The 20,201-nt window shown below is 29.6% G+C and overlaps 1 protein-coding gene across 1 annotated transcript; it reads left to right on the top strand.

The window, feature by feature from the left end:
- The first annotated feature begins 20 nt into the window (after nt 1-20).
- On the top strand, nt 21-18,419 carry LOC126744286 (heparan-sulfate 6-O-sulfotransferase 2). Its single transcript, XM_050451666.1, has 5 exons — nt 21-369; nt 6,238-6,412; nt 9,520-9,787; nt 13,827-14,038; nt 16,863-18,419. The coding sequence occupies exons 1-5, from the start codon at nt 184-186 to the stop codon at nt 17,270-17,272; spliced, it is 1,251 nt and encodes a 416-aa protein (XP_050307623.1). The 5' UTR covers nt 21-183; the 3' UTR covers nt 17,273-18,419.
- The last annotated feature ends 1,782 nt before the right edge of the window (nt 18,420-20,201 follow it).

Genomic DNA, 20,201 nt, shown 5'->3' with positions numbered 1-20,201 from the left:
TTACGCCACTGTCAGTTGATTGTCAAAGTCAGTCGTTCGCCTGTCGCCTGCAAGGTTTGACGTCTTGTTTAAATAAATAATATTTGGATCGCGTTAAGAACAAAATCGTGCAATGCAGGACCAACATTGAAGAAATTGTAAATGATCAAGCGTCTCCCAGAACGAAACCCGATGGCGTGAATAATGAAGAACCTGAAAAGCGTATCGGTCCAGGTACTAGACAGCGATATAGCCCTTCTTTTGCCTAATGGTGTTTACGAAATCAAACAAATGGAAACGAAATCGTCCCGACTGAAGCAGATCTGTCTGTTTTGTCTCGCCCTGTGTCTTTTTGGCATCTTCGGATTCGGATATTTTTGTCCCGAGAGGGTAAGTGACTATTTAAGACTAATTGGCACTTTAAAGAAGCTCTCAACATTTTTTTAAATTTCATTTGTCTAGTCAGTTTATATGATTTATTATTAAAAAACTAAAGATTCTTTAGAAAAAACTATTTATGTTTGGAAAACACACACTATTAAAACAGTAATATAATAATAACATATCTAAGGTGATTAGTCTAATTTTATGGTTTTTTATGTCACCTATTTAACAATATTTCAAGAAATTCTCAGATAATGTCATTTTAAACAATATTCAGCCAATATAAGATAAAGTCATAAATTATAATGTGGCTTATATCCCAATATTGAGTACCAATGCGGAAGGTTTATGATATTTTGAAGCTTTTAGTAATCTTAAATGATTTCTACCTAAGTCAGTGAACTTATGTAGCTCTATCTCAAAAAGTATTAGATCTACAAGGACTGGAAATATGTGCAAATATTCTTTATAAGGGAATATAAAAATATACAGGGTGTCTCACAATCAAATTCACAGGCTATAACTTTTTTATTTTTAAATATAAACTTTTAAGAAAATATATTTTTAATAGTTGTAGGACCACTAGGTACCCAAAAATTGTTTAAGAAACTACTCCGAACAAATTCATCCCCTAAAAACCACCCCAACTTTTTTTTTCAAATGGCACCTTCATTTTTTCTAATGTTTGGAATGCTTGTAAAATTATTAATTCAATTTCATAAAAAAAATCATAAGTTAACATCAACATAAGGTTTATATTTTATTGATTTTCTTATTAGCCTTTGTTAAAAACATTAGCAAATCTTCAAGTTATTAGTATTTTATTTATGTTATTTTTTTTTACTAGTGTCAATAGTTAAAAATTATCAGGGGCATAGCATATTTTTGAATGTGTAAACAAACAATTTAACTTGGTCTTCAGTATAAAATATTTAGTTATATAATGTATTTTAAAATGCTATAAAACATTTTTGTGGCCAAATACATGCATTCTTTAAATTGGCAATATCCATTTTGGTATTCTGTTATTTTTAATATTAAGTTTTGTTGAATTTTTGTAAAGGTCATACACATTTTAGTTCCATAGTTTCTGCTATTTAATCAATCAAGCAACATAAGCTTTATTGTCATAAGAAATCTTGTTGACAGAGCTGTAAAAAAAAAACAAAAAAATGAACAAACCATAATATAGTAAGAATACAATAAAACTAGATTTAACATATAATACAAATAAACAAATTACAATATTAAAATTCAAACTTAAATTTACATATACATCAATAAAATATTAGAACTTTAGTATTAAAACATGTTAAAAAAGGACACACTACATTCAAAAACCTCTCTGCTAAAAAGTCTCCTATTTCATATAGTGGCCTTTTGCAACAAGCAATCCTTTTAAATTTTTTTTCGAAAGAGCTTTTCATTATGAATTTCTTTGATATCTGCAGGAAGATGATTATACAGCTTTTTACCATCGAAAATAAAAGATTTTTTTATTGGTGTCTTGTTGGGTATAGGTAAAGTTACATCATTGGTCCTAGTGATTCTACTGCTATATTCATGTTTTTCTGTTACATTGCTGTGGTTTCTATATTTTTTATGAATAAGACAAACAGATTCCAAAATGAATAAAGAAGGCAGAGTTAAGATTTTGTGTGAAATGAAAAGTTCTTTGCATGAATCACTCACTCCAATTTTGCAGATATGTCTGATAGCCCTTTTTTGCAACACAAAGACACCTTTGAAAAGCCGGTCACGACATGCACCCCAAAAACTAAACCCATTCCTTAGATTTGATTCAATTAAAACACACATACTTTAAGAGCATAACAATTTGATGCTAGTTTATTGCTTAGTAGTCTAATATGGCTTTCAAATTTTAAGTTATTGTCTATGCCTATTCCCAAAAATGTATTTTCACTCAAATTTTTTAAAGCACTTGTACCCAAGGATACTTTACTTAAACTGCCTTTAAAATTTATAATACTGGTTTTGGCAATATTTAAAGTTAATTTATTACAGTCGCACCATTTTTTTATCACAGCAATGTCCCTATTTATTCTTTCATTTAGATTTGCAGCATTAATATCATGCCACAGCGCTGTTGCATCATCTGCAAATTGAGTAAATTTACCTGTGATCTTAGACTTGCCATGTCATTTATGTACAGTAAAAACAAAATCGGACCCAACACTGATCCCTGGGGGACACCATGTGTGACAAATTGCTCCCTTGACAATACACCATTTACAGTCTGTCGCCTATCTCTTAAATATGAACCAAACCATCGAAGAGAGAGCCCTCTAAATCTGTACTGCTCAAGCTTCCACAGCAGCACTCCATGATCAACACAATCAAAGGCCTTAGTCAGATCGCAGAATACCACTGCAGCAAACTCACCATTGTTGAGTCCCAGATATAAAGACTCTAAAAATGAAAAAAATGGCATCCAATGTTCCTTTGGTCTCATAAAACCCAAACTGCTCACTCAGCATTATATTTTTTTGTGTCAGATATGATACCATGAGACTTTTTACTAATTTTTCAATCATTTTGGACAGGGTTGAGAGCAATGCTATGGGTCTGTAATTAGAAGGAGTTTCAGGATCACCCACCCTCATGCAAAGGAATTACTCTTGCTATCTTAAGACATTCTGGAAATATGCCTGTAGAAAAATACTGATTTAGGGCACTTACCAAAGCATCTAATGCAGCATCAGAAATATTTAAGAAGTGCTGGCCAGTTATTCCATCATAATCAAAAGATTTATTTTTTTTTATTTCTCTTAAAGTTGATTTCAGTTCTACAAGATCAACCAGTAAGAAAAAGAATGAACTTGACTCACCTTGGTAATCAAAGTATTGATGAAAATCACAAAAAATTTTGAATTTTACTTGCTAGGTTCCCACCAATAGTGCAGTAAAATTGATTAGGTTCTATATTTGATCCTAGGGATGAAGCATTCCTTTGCTTTCCTCTCAGTTCATTGTCCACTTTCCAAGCTTCTCTCTGAATATTACCTGAATTACTTAATCTTTTTTTGAGATAATTATTGTTAGCTTTCTTAATAATTACTCTATACAAAGCTCTATTTAGTTCTGTTGTCTTGTATAATGCCGCAACTTTTTACTTAAATTAATATGTCAATATGCTTCCTATTTAAGGAGAGTGTAGAAAAGCTGTTGTGAATCAGAAATGGCTTGTCGAGAACATTTTTCCTAATCGCCCTACAACGTCATATAAGTGGTTTTCAAGAGAGGAAGAAAACATGTGCACCCAAATCATTCAATCATTCATTCCATGATCATTCCCAAATTTAGGATATTCCCATCGTCAAATGGCAGCAAGAAAATATTACATCTGTGTTGGTTTATGTTGCGGTAAATCTACATCTTTCCATTAACACTAACACAAGAGAATGTACCTAATATTATAAGAAGTACCATTGAGCGAATTCTTTGACAACACCAACATCACCCTTTTAAAATCCACCTACTACAAGGACTTGATTACCGACGAAGATTAGAGTTTTTTGTATTTCTTCAGGTTTTCATTTCACTAAAAACAATCCCCGATGGATAATGGAAACTCGTTTTCAAAGTATAATTGGCATAAACATGTGGGCAGGTGTTTTTATTGGACGGTACTTTTATGAAGGTGCATTAACTTTAGAGCGGTATTTAAATTCTCTTCTAAATTCAGTGTGAACTGATGGGGTTATTTAAAGGACCTTGTTTAATCAACGAGCATCCAATAATCTTGAAGATCTTTTTTAATGAAATTGAATTAATAATTTTTTTAAAAAGCTGGTGTGGTTTTTTGAGATGAATTTGTCAGGGGTAGTTTTTTAAATAATTTTGGGTAGTGGTCCTATAATTATTAAAAATACATTTTCTTAAAAAAATTTATATTTATAAATAAACAAGTTATAGCCTGTGACGTTGATCGTGAAAAAGTAAGTTTTGGTTTCATTCAAACTAAAATGATAAAAAAAAAATTGACATTTAAGCATTTCAAAGGGTTTTTTTTAAATCAGCTCTCAACCAAAATTATTCTAATTGAAGCAATTTTAAAGCTAAATCCACATTTTCTATGGAGACTCCTTACTGCAATATAATTAAGTCCTTACTCTGTGAAAATTAAAAAGTTTCTTACATATCTTAAAGATCGCAATTTAGTCCACAACATTAAGGTACTGTAAATACAGTTTAAAATTTTTTTGCGCAACTTTATCAAATTTACATTTGATTATTTAAAGTGCCAATAACCAATATACAAGGTGAGATTGTGTCTAAATTAGCTTAAAACTAAGATAAGTCTTCACTACTTTAAAAATTGTAATGTTGGTTTGATTGTAAATTGTGTTCATGCAGATTTTCCTTTATCCAGAGTTTCGGGTTATGATTTCAAATAAGTCGATTCTGACTCAAGCACAATTTTATAACTCAAAATGTTATTTGCTCATTCAATACATTTTTTCAATGTTAATCCACAGTATTCACAGGCATTCAGCATGTTCTGAATGGGAATACACCAATGCATCACTTTATCTTGTTGTATTTGTAGTGTGTTAATATCTTCTTTTGTGCATTAAATTAATAAGAAACATTATTAAAGATAATACTATTATAAACAGAAATTTTAGCCCACTGAGTTTAAATTAACACACACAACAAAAAAATCCAAATTTCTTCTCAATTTTTTTACACAGGAAATAGAGCAGGGAAAGCCTTAAGAGTAGCATTTCATAAATATTAACAATTGAAGGCCAAAAATTTGAAATGTCCCTTTTTTTATTACTTTTTAATAAAAATTACACAAATTAACTCCAAATCAAAGAAATCATCAATTTACCTAAAAATAGTGACAAGTTGTTATGACAAGTTATAACAATTTTGTATTACATAAATTTAATATCATTTGGCCCCATTAAATTTTACAGTGTTTCTGTTATGTTATAAAATTAAATTTATAAGCTTTTTCAAGAACGTTTTTGAAGAAACAAAATTAATTAAAAACTTATTTTATTTTTTGCTATTTATAGACATTAGGTCATTTTATGTTATCAGAATTTTTCGTTTAAGCGAGATATTTAAGAAAATCAACATAATTTTACAAATTATATAATTTAATTCAGTTGATGTAACTATTTAAAAATGTTTCGTTTAAAAGGTGTTATTATTTTAGGGTCATTACTGGTAAGTTTTTATTATTAACCCATGTTACTGAAAAAATTATAGTGATATTTCCCATACAAGGAACTACATTATATTATACACTAATTATAATAATAGCGCTGCACATATTAATTTACATTTGTGAGATATCTAAAAATGTCATTAATTAAAGTATAACTGTTTAAAAAAAATGTCATTATTTTAGGTAATTACTATAAAGTTTCTAATATTAACCCATTCCATTAAAAATAGTAATAGTATTATTTCTGATAAAAAGAACTGAATTATATTATGAACTTATTATAACGTTGTAAACATGGTTTTAAATTATTAACAGCAGTCCGCATATTAATTTCCATTTCCTGGAATACATGCAACAATTTATTAATATTTCTGTAAACTGTAAACATTTTTATTAAAAATAATTGCTTGCGGGAGCGTGATTTTAAAGGTCAGCGCTTTCCAGAATAAAACTGCCATAAAGATGAAGACATATTATCTTGAGATTACTTTTATGCACATGTTTTTAAATAAATGTCATATCTTATTTCACTACGTTATCGAATTGACCTAACCTATCATTAATCAGAATTCAATTTCCTCGCCCTAGTAATTAAATAATAATATATTTTTAATGGGTTGACCATTGACCCTTTGATAAGTCCTCACTACTTTAATCCGTTTTTTATCCAGGTATGCGCATTATCATCAAGAGATTCTCTATCCCCCATTGGAGACACTTTAGGAAAACCTCTGGCATTAGAGAGCAACAAAATCGGTCTAAGCTACGACGACATGTTGAACGATGACTTTTCGTTCGACATGGATTCACATGATGTGATGGTGTTTCTACATATGCAAAAAACTGGTAAGTATTAAGCGCTTAATCCCATCAGGTTAAAATAACAGTTTTATTTTCGCTTCTTACAACCCATCGTAAAACACGACTTCCTTTCAGTCAACGTGATCGGGGAGTCAAACATTTCCAGCGATCTTTACCATATGTCGAAAGATAAACAAATAAAACAAAAGAACCCTCGCCTACAAAATATTTAAATTAGGTATTAAATATTCTAATTGTATGCCTGCTATTATAGGGACTGTGTATGGAAACGTTTAGACATTTAAACGTGTATTTAATTTATTCGCTTAAGAAGTGGGCAACGCTTAGTGTCAATTTTCGTCATCAACTATTGTTTTTTTTTGGAGTCTATACCTACATTTATAATATTCTCAGAATGTGCAAAGATTATTTTTAGGAGCAGCTGCGTTTTGTCTATCTAAAATTATTGGTTTTGCTTTAAAGCGTCTTGTATAACGTTACCGTGCTATTCTGGAAATTGATTAATACAAGGGGTACACGTACATATATATGTTTACTTAATCTAGATTATTTTTGCTGATAAAATTTTGCGAAATACACTATTCTATTATGGTACTTAAACTAATTCATATAATTTATGTTGCCCGTTTTTGTGACAAAAAGAGGATGATATAAATGGGTCTCATTAAGGGATTCTCATTGTAAAAAAGCTTTGTAGAATAAATAAGTCTTTAAACATATTAAATTTTAATTTAGTTTAGTAAAAATTATGCAAATCCAGAAAGGAAAAAAGACAGAAATTGTGAATCATTTATTAGAATATTAAATTTTATCTGAAGAGCGATTGCGACTATATATAAACCGTAATAACATTACAGAAATGACTTTTTTTTATTGACGTGTTTTTAAATTACCTTTTATTTTAATATTTAGCTGCATATTCATTTTACTCCCTAATGAAAGTATTTAAAAAATCATTAATGTTTTTATATTTAGAAGACATTCACATTTTCTAAAAGGATATTCCGGGAAGTACTTAAACTTAAGTATTCTTAAGTGTGTTATGGAACTTTAATGGGATATCCAAAGATATACTAAATGTATGGTAAATAAATAATTTTCTGTGAAAATATCGGATTGTCAAAGTTTAATTTTTAATGTTACACATGCTGTTACTAGAGAATTTATATCTAAGGGATTCAAATATTATACATTGTATATGATTAACATTGTACATGCATTGTATATGACCTTTAGTCCTGGATAAAAAAATTGTGAGTTACTTATTTTGTTGGGTCGTCACTGTTATAATAAAAATCAATTTAGATAATACTATCTCATTCACTCAATTATGAACAAGAAGTATTTAGCAATAGCTTTCGTTATATTCAATTTAATCTAAGTAAAATAAAAGTTCCATATTATATAATGCAAAAAAAATGCACAATCATCTGCCATTGGAAATTAAATCCATCACATCTTTTTTTGCATTTCGTAAAGCATTAAAAGCATTCTTACTGGAGAGAGCTTTTTACACAGTTAACGATTTTTTTTTGTAATCATTGATTTGAAATTTCGCACTAGCAGATTATGTATTTTTACTATCTCTACATGTTTAGGTATACTGCTTTTTGTAGCTATTTTAGGATTTTTTATAATTTTTTACTTTTTTAAACATTTTTTACTTTTTTTTAACGTAGAGAGATTTTTTAATGATCTTTTTTTTGACATTGTATACATTAAATTGTATATTTTATAATAATATTTTTGACTACTTACAATTTCTAAATTGTATTAATCTGTATATATTGTAGATAATCTATTCTATTTATTTATTTATATTTTTTTAAAATTTTGTTTTGTTTTTCTTTTTTTTAATTGTGTTTTGTTTGTTTTGTTTGCATTTTTGTGTCTTTTTTGTTTTACAGCTTTGTCTACAAATTGTAACAATTTCTTGACAATAAAGCATTGATTGATTGATTGATTGATTGAAAGTACTGATTTAATAAAATGTTGGTAATTTCGGCTAATTGTATACTATTTTTTTTGTTCATAATCAGGTTAAATACAAATACTGACAATTTAGTTATACATGATTTTACAAATTAATAGTGAAATATTAAGATCTAAATAACATAATATGAAGGCGGAATAAGAATGCCCTATAAAATGTAATTTTAATAAGCAGTTGGCTTTTTGTAAGGTACAAAAATACTTCACAAGATAGTTTTACTATATTTCCAAAACCTAAGTTTCGGATTTAAGTGTTTGAAATGCAATCCTGTACTTTTTTATCATTACTTTCAATCATATAAGGGTTTATCTAAAATAACTGTTTCAGTTTTTATCTTACATGTTGTTAGTGATACTTTAGTCTGCTGTCTTCCTATGATATGTATATATATTTAATGAAAAGTAGTAAAATAAGTAATTTAGCTTTTAATTTATTAATAATACAGTTTAGTCATCTAAGTACTTTTCATATTTATTTAGATTTACCTTTTAGGGATCCTAAAGGTCCAAAAAATTGAATAAAAAGTACAGGATTATATTAAAAAAAAAAATAAAAGATTGACGATGGCCAACCAACTTGTTTAAGAAAAAATATGCAAAGATTGTTTTTGAAAAAAAGTTCTAGAAAAAAATTTTAAACTTTTCACCAAATCTGTATAATTTTTTCTATATTCAACATTTTTTAAATAAAATTAATTATATTCTATAAAGTATATAGTGCGCTATTTAGTTTCTGAAGACCCTATACTTTACCAAGAATTTATAATAATAATAATAATACCGTTTATTTTTTGTAACATAATCGATACAATAATAGTTTAAGCAAGTAAATATATAAATTGCAAAAAAAGGAAATGAAAAAAATTAAAAAATTGTTCAAAGTTCAATTCCTATACAATCAAACACAATTATAACACCCTGTACTGAATGCTGTAAAAAATCTCTAAAAACCCTAAAACTGCTGAACTAAAATCAAAAATAAAGTTTAATTAACTGACCAAGGCCTGTAAGATATAGGCAACATAAAACCGTACATTAAGTAATCTGTGTAAAACAAATATTTTATAGGGCTCCCTTAAGTCTTTTTGCTTTTTTGCTTACATCCTAACCATAATCTAATATTTACTTCCCTTTTTAAGGAGGTACGTCGTTTGGCAAACACCTAGTTCACGATTTAGACCTAAAAAGACCATGTAAATGTCCATTGACCAGGAAACGATGCTACTGCTTCCGCCCCCATTCCAACCAGAGCTGGTTGTTTAGCCGATACACGACCGGATGGAAATGCGGTTTACACGCTGATTGGACCGAGTTGACCGGTTGCGTGGACGAGAAACTGGACGAATTAGAGGATGTGGTCAAGAGGAGATATTTTTATATTACTTTGTTGAGGGAACCTGTTGCTAGGTTGGTTAAGAGGTTTTTTTTTAACAAAATGACGTGCAATCAAATGGATATTAATTATAAACATTGGGTCTAATTTAGGTCCAAGTATATCCATGTTTTAACATTTTACATATACAGTGTGACTATTTAAGTTGGCAACATATAGGACTCTTTACTATTAGTTTTATAAAAAAGAAATCTAAAATGCAATAATCAAATACCAAATTTTATTAGTCGTTTACGAGGTTTGTAAAAAAATGTGAATTTTGCTTAAGAGCAAAAATCTCTATTTTTGACAATACCGAAAATTGTCATAAAGAGTGTTAATTAATTACAAACATGATAACCATGATAATTCCGTTCAGAAAGTAATGAGCAAATTTTCACACAACAAAATAATTAATAATAAGAAGTAATGTCTTAATTTTTATTCAACGCTTATACACTTATAACGTTTTAATTATATCTATATGTCTGTCTTGTAACGCTTTAGAGATGCATTTACATCAACAATACCATAACAATTTAATAGTTGTAACAATTTTAACGAACATTATTAGCTCCTTCAATTCGCTAATGCCTCGACATGTCCGCCTTCTCTTTCAAATTCTCCAAAGTTTTTTAATACTATTCTAATCATAACCAGAGTAACACTCTGAACCGAGTCTGTAAGTATTCTTTCCAAATGAGCAGCATCTATAAATGGTCTTTGAAGATATACCTTTTGCTGTAAATAACTCCAGAAGAAAAAATCGAGTGGCGTCAGATCTGGAGAGCGAGGTGGCCAAAAAATTTCCGAAAACCGACGTGTAACTCTTCTATTAAAACAGTGTTCAAGGTATTGGCTTACATCTAACCTACTTCGGTGTGAAGCACCGCCCTGTTGGAACTACATTCGTTGACGTTAAGCAGGGAAACGTTGTCAAGAAAATCTTAAAATTTATTCTCTAAAAAGAGTAAATGACGTTTCGCATTCAAAGATTCATGAAAAAAAAGATCCATATATTTTATTTCAGTAAATTCTACATCACACATTTCCTTTAAATGCTTACCGGTCGCGAGTTTTGATTTTAAAATATGGATTAGTATCACTCTACCAACGGAAATTTTGGGAAGAGATTGTTCCATGTGATGAAAAAAAAATGCTTCATCTGAAAAAATAAAATGTCTTCCCATAAATGGATTATTTTCCAATATTCCTTGGATATCACAGCAGAATTCAAAGGGTCTATCACGAACTTCTGATCTTAACGTATGAATAAGTTAGAGCTTGTATGGGTGAAACCTTTTTTTTTTCTTCAAGTTTTTGAAACAATGTCTTTGTTAATAGGATATAGAAGCTGCCCCTGTTCGCAAGGATTATTTGGGATGTTCCATTCCAAATTCCATGTCATTGACAACCCGATGTCAACGTTTCTTGGTGAATTTATTACTTACATCTGAAACAGTCTTGAATTTGATTAATATTTTCCTTACTGTGAATAATATTGAAGATTTTTCTCGGGGTGTCGGTTATTAAAAATTTCTGTAACTTCTTGATATGTTTTATAATTATCACCCACAATTAACACAATTTCAGTTTTATCTATATAGTTCTTAATGTTACTGGCAGTTCTCCTAAATTTGATATAATACTCTCGGTCAAATACTAAATACAACTGATTGTTTTCAACCTTACTGTCAAACATTTCTTGCTGTAAATAAATCATTTGTTTGTTTGAGCAAAATTCACTTTTTTTGACAAACCTCGTATACAACCAATAAAATTTGATATTTGATTATTATTGCATTTTAGGTTTTGGACCATGCGCAACTTTTTCCTAAAACTAATAATAAAAAAGTTTCCCATATGTTGCCGATTTAAGTAGACACACTGTATATAGTTTTTTCTTTAACAGTTTGTAAGGTCAAAATACATGCAATCAGTAATTTAGGTAACATGTATATTCATTCCATGTGATATATATTTTTATTTATTCTATATATAAGAAAATACCTACTCAAATAAATCATATTTTGCTGCATTTTTTTTAATGAAAAACGTTGGTTCTGCTTGTAAAATTTGTTTATTTAATTCATTAAAATTTATTCCATTAAGTCCAGATCTATGGAATTTTCCATCACTCTTTCCAGAGTTTCTTGGATTCATGCCGAATATTCTCCATAAGGGCTTCTTCAAGAGTCTGAAACTTGCTGACCTAAACCCGCGATTTCAAAAAATTCCTTAAAAAGAATTTTGGAATGGTTAAATCGGGTGATCTGGCCGGCCAGTGCAAGTCACCAAAACCAGAAATTAAGCGACCCGAAAATGCTTCTTTCTGAATATCGGTTGTGGGTCGAGTGGTGTGAGCTGGTACACTGTCCTGTTGGAACCACATGTTTGGCCGATTTGTATTTTGCTTGAGGTGATTTCTGAGTGATTTCATTTAAAGCATTCACATACATAGAAGTTAGAGAGGCAATAAGTAATTTCAAGAATAAACGTGCTAGAGATATTTATGAACTAAATGTCTCTCTTCTAAAAAATTGAAATAGCATTTAATATATCCTCTAAACAAACTTTTAAAGTTATTTATAAATAAGAGAATCTATCCAAGCAGTTTCAAAATTCAAAAGGTCATACCAATTTTTCAAAAGGAAAGTAGAAATGATTTAAATAACTACCGTCCAGTGTCTTTAGTTCTAACCATATCAAGTTTTGAGCTACTTCTAAAAAAGCCACTTATTCCCACTTTGAACAAAATAAAATGCTTAATAGCTTTTAGTTTGGGTTTAAAGAAAAATAATCTACTACAAAGGTACTTATGGAGTATGTTTTTTAATGCTTTGAAATAGGATCCCATATTGTAACAATATTTTGAGACCTTTCAAAGGCCTTTGATTGCTATCCCGTGAGATTCTTCTTAACAAGCTCAAACTACTATGGCTTGACTTCTGACAGTCTGTTACTTTTCGAAACCTACTTTATTGGCAGAATACAAAAAACTTGTTTGGCTAGAACTTTATCTAAATAATCCAATTCCAATGAAGGTTGTTCCATTTTAGAACCACACCTATTCATTATTTATGTCAATGGTACATACGATAGGTCAGTTGACTGTAGGGTACTGCTGTTTGCAGATGACACTAGAGCTCTTTACAGGAATAAAAGTTTGCAGGAGTTAGACCTAAAGTTGTTCGAAGTGAAGTCCAATTTAAGCGGATGATTCACTGCAAATAAACAGCCTGAACATAAAATTATTTTTTCATTGCACAATGTGGAGGGTCGTAATATTAAGGGTGAGGTTCCTAGGGATCTTTTTGGATCCTAATCTGTTGGCATATTTATCTCCTGAAAAACTTAAAAAGAATAGTGAATAGAATATTCTGTTAATGATTTACCATGCTTTAACACAATCTACTTGCAACTACGATATTTTGATTTAAAGTCATGCACCTCAGGCTATGAGAATCTTTATGTTGCAAACAAGGGCTCTAAGGGTTGTAGAAGATCTGGGTTTCAGAGATGATGTCACAGATTCTTTTAAATGCCTCAGTCTCCTTACGTTACCATCATGTTATATCTTCGAATGTCTAATATATGCAAAAAAATTAAGTTTAATATAACTAAAGGTCAGAAGTTCATAACCATAACACAAGTCAAGTGAGTCTTTTAGAGATTCAATTCCTGAGACTCAATAAATCCTGTATCTCAACTACATATTAAGCAAGCTTTTTCAATAAACTCCCAAACGAACTTAACTTTTAAACAAAATACATAATGTAAAACTGTGGCTTTTATATAGCTTTGATGAGCATTTGCAGGGAGAATTATGAAAGCCCAGGGATGGTTTATGTACCTAGTAGGATATAATATAAAGTATTAAAGTCTCCAAAGTACATAGTTTTCTTTAAATTAAATACAAATTTAATTGTCATATGCAATGTGTGTAAGATGTTTTTGATTGTAAGATGATATTTAGACTGTATTATTTTAACAACGATTGTATGAAAAATTTGTTGTAAGCATGAATAAACTTTACTTTTTTCCCACCTGTTATTATTAACATTTTCCTTTTAGGTATTTATCGGAATTCAGGCACGTTCAAAGAGGGGCCACTTGGAAGGGTTCAAGGCACTTTTGTAAAGGAAGGGCAGCCACTGTAAAAGAGATCCCGCCCTGTTACAATGGGGAGAATTGGGAGGGAGTCGAGCTCGACGACTTTATAAATTGCGAGAGTAATTTGGCGGCGAACAGACAAACGCGGATGCTGGCAGATTTGGAATTAGTTGGTAAGTGAAATTAGACAGTGGATACATAAATGCCCAACTGTGAATCCTGGATGGTGTTCAGCCACATGGTGTGAGCCACTCACATTAAAATAGTTTGAAATTATTTAAGATACTTATATAAGATAATATATTAGAGAACTTAAATACTAAAATAAATCATAGAACTTAATTAGATATTAATTAAATTTCGTCGATAACAATAACATTCATATATGGGTCATTAAAAGGGCATTTTTCAAAAAAAAAAAAACATTTAATATTTATTTTTATAAATAGATATCGTTCTATTCAACCAAGAATTCTTGACGTGTCTTGATATCAGTCAGTGAATCTGCATGGTGCCCCTGAGATTTTCTACATTTTCTGGTAATAATTCATCATACTGTGTTAGTTCATTACTAACTGGATCAATTGTTACCTTTTTTATTAGATGCAAATTGTTTTTACCATCTAGTGCTCCTTTACCGTGCCCAGACTCACTAATATACTTCTTCAAGGTTTAATTGTTTGCATTTTTTTATTTCTGGAATGTATTGAAGGACTGTCACTTTGAAAATTTAAATATTTTAAACTGGGAACTAATTTTTGTACCTCGACAAATATGGGTTGTAAATGAGCATAAATAGCGAGATAAATAGCAACTGGATTATATTTTAGATTATCGAATATTGTAACACAATCTTAATGCATGCACTGCATAGATTGCTGGCTTTGATTTAAAAAAAAAAACTGTGTGAAGTGACACAAGTCCGCGCAATTTGTAATAATGTCTTTCTCAACTGTCATTTGCGTAACTTTTTCCTATTGATTTTTTTTGATGGTTTCTTTTTTAATAATCCAGGACTTAGATAATTGCTGATTTAGATCATACATACTCGCTGCAGTGTCAAAATATTTGCAGTAAGTTCGCGACAAGCAGTCTTCATTTAATTCAGTACTGCATCATAGTGATTTGCAAACTTGATCATGAAAAGTCGGGATATTTTCATGAATAATCCAATATGACAAAAAATAGTGTAACATTGGATTTTGCATTTTAAGTATTCTCTATAGGTTTTTAGAGGAAGTTATTGAATATAAGGTTTTGCTTAACATGTTCAACTGGTTCTGTAGTGAACTGTGTGTTCCTTAATACGTTCTTTAAGATATCTACCAGTCTGTCCTACATAACCCTTGCCATAGTTGTTACAAGGAATGTTGTATATTACACCTAACTGCAAATGCATAGGAGTTTTACTTTTCTTTTTGCTAAATAATTTGCATCCTATAGTTTTGATGTTACTGAATGCTTGAGAGAATGAGCTAACCATTAATATACACCTGTTATTAATATAATAATAAACCTTTAATATACGGAATGTTAAAGTACGCTTGGTTGGTAGCTCTGGGGATGGTTGACGGATGTGTAATAGGATTTTTGAAATTTTTTAAGTATAAAGGTTCATATAAACGTATACCCGGAGAGACGCTTCGTTTTCGAGATACAGGGTGTTAAACTTTTCTTTAAAACGATTTTTGATTTTATATTCATTTCTAAAAAAACGCATTTACTGAATTTGCTGACATTATTATAGTTTGTTAATTATTTTTATAAGGTATCTTTTAAAATTTTCAAATTTAGCTTAAATTTTTTTGTGTGTGGTATTTTTTTAAATAAAACAACTAAAAATGTTACTTTTTGTCGCTTGATTTTTTTGCGTATCTTGTTCTTCGTTTTCATATGATTTCATTCTTATCTCAGCACGTTTCTGACCTCCGTAAAAAAAACCAAAATGCTTCAAAATTACCTAAAAAATCACCAATATGTTTATTATTTAAGAACTAGAAAAACTTCCAATAAACTAATTAATAAGATGCTACTTTTGGTGAATCTTGAATCATAATTGCAATGGCGACGCAAATGCCACCATTTTTCCGCGTTTAACCTTTACATGAAACTAAGGAATTAAAAAACATTTTTTAATTAATAAAAAGTCGATTAAAAAAATTTAACATCCTATATCTCGAAAATGAAGCGCCTCCGGACATACGTTTATACGAACTTTTTTACTTAAAAAAATAACAAGGGATCATCCGTTAAAAATAAAGTCGTCACTTATGTTACACCCTCTATAGAATCTTTCTAATAAGAGAAGGGGGGTTATTTTTAGTTAAAAATTGTTGAATGAGATAAATATTTTTTAATAAGATTGTTGGCTTGAATAATGTTAATTTTTTTGATAGTTTGACAAATAGTTTATAAATCTCTCTGAAAATGTGGGTTTATGATATCAATCTACAAGGAGTGTATTGTTATTATTTATGACTCTATAGTAAAAAGTAGTCTTGCGTGAAACGAATTAAAAACTTGAAGAATCTTTTATCACCCCCAATAGGTACAGAGGTCAGGACATCGTCAACATACTTCTTAAAAAATGGAACAAAAACAGATAGATTACTGGGGCAAGTATTTTGTAGTTCTGAAATAACTTTATTCTGTGCTATTTTTTAAGGGGTGTGTTCTGGTAATTTAAATCTTTTGTATTTTTATACTTATGAAACGATAATATTCGATTTTCACTTTTACAAAACAAGCTTAATAAAAAGTTTAAATATTTTTAAATTGGTAAATATTATGAAAGACAATAAAGTTTTTCTTTCATTGATAAGGACTCATATAAGTGCTTTATCAACTAAAAAATTAGAAAAAGTGTTTGTGAGACCTTAAGGAATAAATGATACTATGTATAGTTCTCCCAGATATTGTATAATTAAATTCCATTAAAAACTATAAAATGTTGTTAAAATTCAATGTATTAATCAAGAATTTTAATAATTTTCTTAGGTTGTTACGATAAATCATACATGGCAAAACAGGACCGTGACCGAATAATGTTGGCCAGCGCAAAGAAAAATCTCCAATCGATGTCGTTCTTCGGCCTAACCGAACACCAGAAAATCTCGCAGTACATTTTCGAAGAGACATTCAATCTCCGGTTCGCCATACCGTTCGAGCAAAATAACTCGACGTTCTCCAGTTCGACGATAACGACCTTAACGCCCGCCCAATCCGCTAAAATAGCCGAACTGAATAACCTGGACATCCAGCTGTACGAGTTCGCCAAAAGTTTGTTGTTTTCGCGTTTCGAAAAGCTGAAGGCGCGCGATAGCGATTTTGAGGAGAGGTTCAAACATTTGGGGGTTTTAAGCGTCAAGAATATTCCCACCGCGTTTGATTGGGATAAAGTCGATTAAATTCTGCCGCACATAAATTGAAGTGCGGTTTTTACGTAATTCGCTTCGTTAGCAATACTTTTTTTTTAGAATTTTTACACCAGTTTAATTACGAAATTGACACTTTACATATTTTTCGTTGAAAATTGGAGATTTGATTGTGTTAGAATTGACATCACTATAGGGTTTTATAAACTTCATATTTATAAAAGCAAGTTTTGTCTTTGAAAATTTGGATGAGCTCAAGTCTTTTTGGTTTTAATAATTTGCGACAAAAGATGCAGGATGCCCCAAAAATTAAGGTTCACGCATAAGGAATTTATTATAAAGCAGGGTTTGTAAATATCATGAAATTATATTTATTGAAAATGTGAAAATATCGGATATTAATGATAAATACCGTATATACATAAAAAAATGGATATATAGTGGTGGTCAAATGTATGGATATTTTTAATATTTTTGTTGTACGCAACTTTATTAGCAATATACAGGGTCTCCAAGATAAGGATCCTAAGCATGGGTATCTCAGTACCTATTGAAGTTACAGCCTAGGTTAAATTAAAAAAAAAGTTGCGTACTTAAGCGTATTTAAATGCCGCTGAGAAAATTCAAAAATTTTCATGGCCATGACAACAACTATTAATCTACAAAAAAGTCTGCCCCAACAAAAAGTATTCAATGTACCATAAAATATTTGTACCTTTATGGGCTGGTACTTTGATATTTTCAAACTTTTCTCAATAAAAAGATATTAATTTATAAAATACAATATTTTAAACTTAGAACATTGAAAGGCTAGAAGTAGCATGCCGTGGAACTATGGGCAGGTTTGTTTGCTTGCAACATCTCTGATACAATGATGCCAAATGCTTATAGAGAAATGGCAAAAATCACTTTATAATATCATAAAAATTTTCAGTTTTTTCCGAAAACTTAAAACAATACTACTGCTCCCCTTTAATAAAATATAAAGCATTTTTTAAAAATAAATTTGATAAGATACTCTATATCGAAGTCAATATACGTGAAATATGAAAATAAAGTACGAAGAAACGAGAAAACGTTAATGGCATCGCAACGCCGCTCGAACGCATTGTTGACGCCACCGATACAAGCACTCTCTACCAGTGACGTCGTCAACAAATATTTACCTGATAAATTTTTATTAATTATTATAGAGTTTAAGTACAAGTAATATTACCATTTACGAGCCATTTATGTGTTTTTTTAACGGACTTCGTTAGAGGAAGGTCCTAATAAAAGGCAGCATTTTTGTCAAAGCATTTTTATGGAAATAAAATAATTTATTAAAATAATATTATAGATTTCTTAATAAATCATGTTTTAAGACACAAATTTTTAACATTTTGCAAAATTTTATTATTGTTATATTGGACAAAACTCAGTTTTACATCACTTACTTTAAATCACATAATATATACTTCTATGGTGCTGACTTTTTCAAAGGGACAGTATTGCTTCAGCGGAAAGAGTTAAAATTACAAGGATGTTCAAATTGTGAAGGAGTTGCAGGTTTTTTATAGGTTATAACATTTTTATTATGAGTATTATTTAGCCTGTACAATGGTTTTGAGACATTTAACAGTGACCTATATAATACCTAATACCAATTATTATATCAGATTAATTTATACTAAAAAACAAAGCTTACCTAAGAAAAAAGACTATGTACAATAGATTAGATTAGATAGTTTATTAGTAGTAATATACAAACAAGTACTTTTACAAGTCAAATAAAATATGTAATATGTTGGGCTTTTTCTAAAATCATGTTATTATTTCTTAAGTATTTTAATAATAACCTGAGACATCTAATTCAATTTCTTTGGTGCAAATTTGTTTGTTGCAATCTTCAAATTTTAATTTTTTGTTCTTTTTTTTTCCATAATTTGGTGACAAGTGATTTAGCTTTTAAAAAGTCCTCAGGATATCATTTTCATTTTACCCTAGAGTAATATACATAAAAATATAGTATTACCAATATTAAAAAGAAAAAATTTAAAAAATGTATTATGATAATCCAATTGATCAATAAAATGTATGTTATTATAAAGAATCTTTGAAATATCATACATTTGATTAATTGCATTTAATAACAAATATAACACAATAAAATACTATATCACTTTTAAATAAGATATATAGAATAAGATGATACATGGCATAAAAGTCTTATTTGTACTTAGAGAAAGAATTGAACAATAATTTTTAAATGTGCTATAATGATGTATATTTTAAGTGTATTTTTACCTTTTCCTTGGCAGAGTCAGGGAATGTGTAGCAGTTAAACAAAAACGGATTGGATGTGAAATAGTAATTGTTGACCTAGACCCCACAGTAACTATTAATCTCAGATGCAGTTATTGTTGATGATGAAAGATCAGATCTGTAATTATACAAAATTTGGTGTATCAAGAATATTAATTTATTTTAATTATCCATACTTGTCTATATTAGCTTCACTGTTTGTACTATATACCATTTTGGAAGCTAAAGAAGTTTTTCACTCTTCAGGAAAACTACCCTTGCTTACTTTTGAAGGGTAAATCACTTGGTAAATTAACTGAATTATCGGCTGCTGTGTTTTTAACCAGTGCATCAGAAATCCTAGTAAAAAAATAGTTTTACACACATAAGTATTAGGTATAAATAAAGCTTATATGAGTAACACTAATACTTTTTGTGACGATTTTTTTATACTAAAAAAATATATTAAAAAAAAATTACCTTTAAGGTAGAGCTGATTTTTTTAATAAAGTCTGGCTACTGATAATATTATCTTCCTTATATAATAAATCACTTCTAAGGATGTGATCTGAACAAATATATTCTTTTTAATTGTGTTGATTTCGATTAATGAAATCCATTGTTCCCTTTGGGCATATATTAGGCAATTTATAATAAGTATTTGATTTTTATTTAAAAA

This window comes from Anthonomus grandis, chromosome 13 (genome assembly GCF_022605725.1).
Source record: "Anthonomus grandis grandis chromosome 13, icAntGran1.3, whole genome shotgun sequence".
In the NCBI taxonomy this organism is placed as follows: Eukaryota; Metazoa; Arthropoda; class Insecta; order Coleoptera; family Curculionidae; genus Anthonomus; species Anthonomus grandis.
This window is presented reverse-complemented; position numbering and strand designations above follow the sequence as displayed.